Below are 5,260 nucleotides of genomic sequence, written 5' to 3' on the forward strand. Positions count from 1 at the left end.
GAGAGAGAGAGAGAGAGAGAGAGAGGAGGGAGGAGGGAGGAAGGGAGAGGGAGAGGGAGAGGGGACATGGTAAGGAAGGGAGAGAGAGTGTGTGAGGATGTTAGTTATCAATGGGAAAAGTAATGCTTTTGTTCTTATGGAAATAAGACAATAGAAGGTGATATTTGAAAGAGGGTGAAGAGATTTAGAGAGATTCTCTATGAAGGACAGTGTGCAACGGTCAGGAGGAAATGTTTACTCAGGGTAATAGCAGGAGAGCTCAGCTACAGTAGCAGGTGGTAATAGTGTATCCATGTCAGAATCCGAAGATGGATGGATGAGGAGTTGGGAATCCATGTGTGTTTTCTCCTGGTAAATAAATCCTCCTGTCTGCCAGGGACATGTTTAAAAACTGTTCTGTGGATGCTTGGAACCATAGAGAATACTGAACCCGGCATATATTTACAGTGTATCTCTTATACAGGCACACCAGTGATGGAGTTTAATTTATAAATTAGGCATGACAGGAGATTATTGACAATAATTAATAAAACAACAAATACAGCAATGCATCATGCTAAAGGTTATTTCAGTGTTTGTTCCTATTTTCTCTCTCTACCATCTTACTGTGTCCTTCTGATCCTCCTTTTGATGATGTCAGGTGATGCAGTTTCATGAGTCATTGCAGAAAACTGAAACCACAGAAAGTCTAACTTTGGATAAATAGGGGACTGTTAGAATTTAGTCTTTTTCAGTAAGGCTCAGATGGCCTTGACTTGGGAGAGAAGGTCGCTAGCTCTGAGCTTCAGTTTTCAGGCCACCGTTGGTCATGCAGAGATTAAGTTATCATAAACTACTGGAGGACTTATAGCTCAGTTTGTACTCAGTGAACACGTTGGCAGGTTCCAGTTATATATTTAGGTAGGTGTATGTGTATGTGTGTGTATGTGTGTGTGTCTGTGTGTGTGTAACATTCAGATGGACATTTGTTCAGGTTGCCTGCTGAGGCCACAAGAGGCCACTGGATCCCCTGGAGCTATAGTTGCAGGAGGCTGTGGGCCACACAATGTGGCTTCTGGGAATTGGCATTGGGTCCTCTGTGAGAACAGTTAACATTCCTGACTGCTGAGCCATCTCCTCATCCCTGGACTTTTTACATTTGATTAGAGACCAAACCCATGGCTTTGTGCATCACTTGAACTTGTTTTTTGAGGTGCTGAGAATTGAAATTCTGACATCCCACTAAGCAATATTCCTAGCCTGCTATCTGAACTTCTTAAAAAGGTTTATTTATCTATGTCTATAGATGCTGTATTTGCATAGGTGCCTGTATGACACAAAAGAACATTAAATTCCATTATAGATGGTTCGGAGCCTTCATGTGGTTGCTGGGAGTTGAACTCAGGACCTCTGGGAGAGCAACCAGTGCTCTTAATCCTGAGCCATATCTCTAGCCTGATATTTGAATTCTTAAGTCTAAGATAAGCACTATGAATCCTTATCCAAGAAGTATGCACAGAAGTATCCAAACTAATTTGTAGCACATTGGAACCTTTGCTGCTTTCTTCTTGGTTCCTGGATCCACATCTTTGTGTTTCTGCTTATCCTCAGTTAAAAATATGCATTCTGTGATTGCTGTGTCCTAGCCTACAGAGCTTCTTTGTTTATTAAGTTCTCAAGGAGGCCCAGATTCTCAAGGGCATTATACAGTACAGGGCTGTACCCAGCAGCTGTGTTAAGACTTCAGTGGGTCCATCCTTTATTGCTGCTGCTGCTGCTGTCCTTGCGTTAGCTCTTCTGATTCCCTGCTTTGTCTCAGCAGGAACTTGGTCTTACTATTTCACTGTAAGGTCTGATTTCCAATCATTCTACTCCCATCTCTCTTTAGCTGAGTATTAAAATTTGTCGCTCCTTTCCACCGGACTCTGATGTCTGAGACAGGGAATTCTCTAGCTCTGAGATACTATTCGTGTGTGTGTGTGTGTGTGTGTGTGTGTGTGTGTGTGTGTGTGTCTGTGTATGTGTTTGTGTGTATGTGTGTGTGTGTGTGTGTGTGTGTCTGTATACAAAGCTTAACTGACTGGAGTTTTCTGAATGCATATCTCTATGTGAACCAAGTGCTATCTGCAGATAGACCTAGATAAAGACTGATATGGTTTTAAATGTGTTGTACTGATATTGGCAGGACACACAAAAGTCTAAGTGACATCCATGAAATTACAGAAATGACAGTGAGTTGGCATAAGATAGGACTAGAGACTGGGTAATATGTGAGTTGAAGGGAGCTTAAGTCCAGCATAGGATGTAGGCCAGGGTCAAGGGGATCAGAAGCTCACTCATCTTTACATATGTCTGTATTACTTACATCGTAAGTCATCTGTTTTCTTCTTTTCCCTCCCCATTGAGTTCCACTGTAAGATTTGAAGTGTGCCTTTCCTTGACTGAGCAGTTCTGATTATGATAATTTTTCCTATACAGTATTTACCATATGTTCAAATATATGTACACACATTCTTATGCAGTATTATTTGTCTGTTTATGTGTCGTAGATCAAACCTAGGGCATAGAGTTTGCTAGGTAAGTACATTCTCACTGAGCAAATGTTCCCAGTTTGTAGAATTGTTTGTAACAGCAAAATATTGGAAACAAGTATAATGAATGGAAATTTGAAATTGATTTAAGCATATACTGGCAAGAAAATTTGTTAATGAATGTAGACCAAGATTCATTTTTAAATGTTTTGTATTTAGGTATATCTATAAAAGAAAATTCTAAAACATATTCATAAAAATGTTGACTGGTGGTTATTTATATTTAATGTGGATAGTTAAGGTGTTGGGATTTCTCATGTATTTGATTCAGACTGTTAGCACTTCCTAATATTGTATTATGCTCTATTCTTCATGATAATCTTGAAGTAAAATGAGAGTAAAGCAATTCAGTGCTAGGGTTTAAATATGTGCACAAGTGTCCAGTCACATGGGGGCTTATTTACCACTGTGAGTTTCTTCTTGAAAGTAAGTATCATGAATGTGGGCTGTGTGTAGTTCTGCAGGGCCAGCAGGAAAGTGTCTGAATGCATGTCAATAAAGCTTGAATTGGAACTGAATTGAATTTAACTGAATCACTTGAATCCTGCTTTTGTGTAAAACTTCAAGTGGAATGAGTTTGGTTTATTTTTCCATGTGTATTATCATTGGAGATCAAAGAGGCATAAACAGGCCAGCTCTGTTTTCTGGTTGTCTAGGTGGAATCAACAGCACACAGATCGTCAGCAACAACAGTCTGGAGGAAGCCATAGCCATGTAATTCTGCACTTTATTCTCTCGTTAATCTTTCCTACATGAATCCAGTTGGAATGATCTATACAAATTTTCATTCTTACAAGATGATTGGAAGCTGAATTAAGAGTCACTCACTGTCCGCAGCATTGCAATTATGAGTTTGCTTCTTGCAGTTTCCCTAGTAATAATAATAATAAGACTGGCCAGCGGGAAAAGTTTAAACTCAGCTTCTAACTCTAAATAATGAAATAATGAAATAAAATACCCTAGAATAAATACATGTTTAATTTTGACCTTGACTTACTTTGGGGAAATGCTTTACATGCTTTGAAGTTTGTTGCTCAATATCTTTTAACAAATGTGTAAAGATCTATAACAATAATCAAACAATATGATTCTACATTATTCTATGGACAGTTTGACATGGTTAAAGGAAGCATAGCCACTTGCTTATACTTGAAAGATATGTAGCAAATCTTTGCACTACTATTGTATAAAGGCATGATTTTATATATGTGTGTATACACAGAGAGAGAGAGAGAGAGAGAGAAAGAGAGAGAGAGAGAGAGACAGAGATAGAGAGACAGAGACAGAGACAACTACATGTTCCATCTGACCTCACTATGTAGCCAAGGCTCCTCTCAAGCTTGTGGCATTCCATCCGCCTCAGCTGTACAAGTGCCAGGATTACAGGTTTAAGCACCAATCTCCAGTTAGCAGCAATATCTTGACTGTTTAAAATACATTATTAAGGAATCATGAACACACCTTAGGACTGTCAAGGTATAGACAGGAGGCTTTCGAGATTGAGGTCTGCCTGGGCTACATAGCAAGGTCTTATTTAAAAACAAAACAAAACAAAACAAAACTTTAAAAATGTAAATAAGTGAACTAATAAAAAACCAAACAATAGGCTGTCCCCTAAGCGTAAGTTATGCTTCTGAAATGTGGCTACTCTTGCTTTATCATTAGCAGGCAAAAAAAAAAAAAAGGATTATAGACTCATCTATTAATTAAGAGGTCACAGAGCATGAGCTGTTAGCCATTTTCCTGATAGGTTGAGCACAAAACTGTGAACATCACATCAGACACTCTCTTGCATTTAAGTAAGCATTTCGATGCTTCCCCATGACACACTTCATTCTTCAGTAGATAAGGGGTAGAACTCTCTTTTATTAAAATGGGGAAATCTGTATCCTGTATTTCTCTTTGGAAGATCTGCCTTTAGTCTAAACATAACTCACTAGAGAAGCCTAGGGGATGTTCACCTTTGTGAATGTAAAGACTCAGAGCAAGTCAACATCAATTCGTCTTTTAGTCTAATTTGAGGGCTTTCATTTCTCATTGTTTCAATTTAAATTAGAAGGGCTGCTCTTTGATCCCTTCAAACATTTTAGGGTAGTTCAAAATGACCAGTTGGTCAGATAACTTACAAATGCTATGAGTTTTCAGCTGTCACTTACCAGCCACACACAGTCTGTCAGTAGTTCAGTGACACGGCATCTCTCCTATCTCTGGGTTCCGACAAGACAAGTTCTGTCACTTGACCCTTGACAAGCACACAGCATGAGTAGGCTTACTGATGATTGGTCATGATGCTGATGTAATAAGATTAGGGCTACAACAGCATGTTTTACCCAATTGCCAGTACGCCAAACACTGTTTCATAGTAACTGACTCCTCTTCGTGAGTGTTTTATGTAAGGCACTGGCCCAAGCACCATTTTACCAGCTAGGAAATTGGGGCACAAGATCTTAAGCAGCTTGCCTGAGTTTACAAGGTAGTTAAGAGAAAAGCTGGGATATTTATCCCACTGCAGTGAACACTGTTGGCCATTTCTCTATGTTAGTGTAGACACAGATGGATGGTGACCACTGTAACTCCTTACAATTGCTTCTCATCTGTCAAGGATGATGGAATATGTGGAAATACAGTGCTCTTGTTTTTCAGGTATGCCTACTATTACACCGGGATTGGTGCTGGTGTGCTCATAGTTG

At 39.4% G+C, this 5,260-nt stretch overlaps 1 protein-coding gene across 1 annotated transcript in view; it reads left to right on the forward strand.

Annotated features, from left to right (window-relative positions):
* LOC116097617 (ATP-dependent translocase ABCB1) overlaps positions 1 to 5,260 on the forward strand; it is a 78,706-nt gene that overhangs the window by 6,404 nt on the left and 67,042 nt on the right. The window contains exons 5-6 of the mRNA XM_031380287.1: positions 3,227 to 3,284; positions 5,214 to 5,256. Of these exons, the coding sequence (XP_031236147.1) occupies positions 3,227 to 3,284; positions 5,214 to 5,256 (101 nt within the window). The remainder of the gene's footprint in view (positions 1 to 3,226; positions 3,285 to 5,213; positions 5,257 to 5,260) is intronic.

Source organism: Mastomys coucha, unplaced genomic scaffold, assembly GCF_008632895.1.
Source record: "Mastomys coucha isolate ucsf_1 unplaced genomic scaffold, UCSF_Mcou_1 pScaffold19, whole genome shotgun sequence".
In the NCBI taxonomy this organism is placed as follows: Eukaryota; Metazoa; Chordata; class Mammalia; order Rodentia; family Muridae; genus Mastomys; species Mastomys coucha.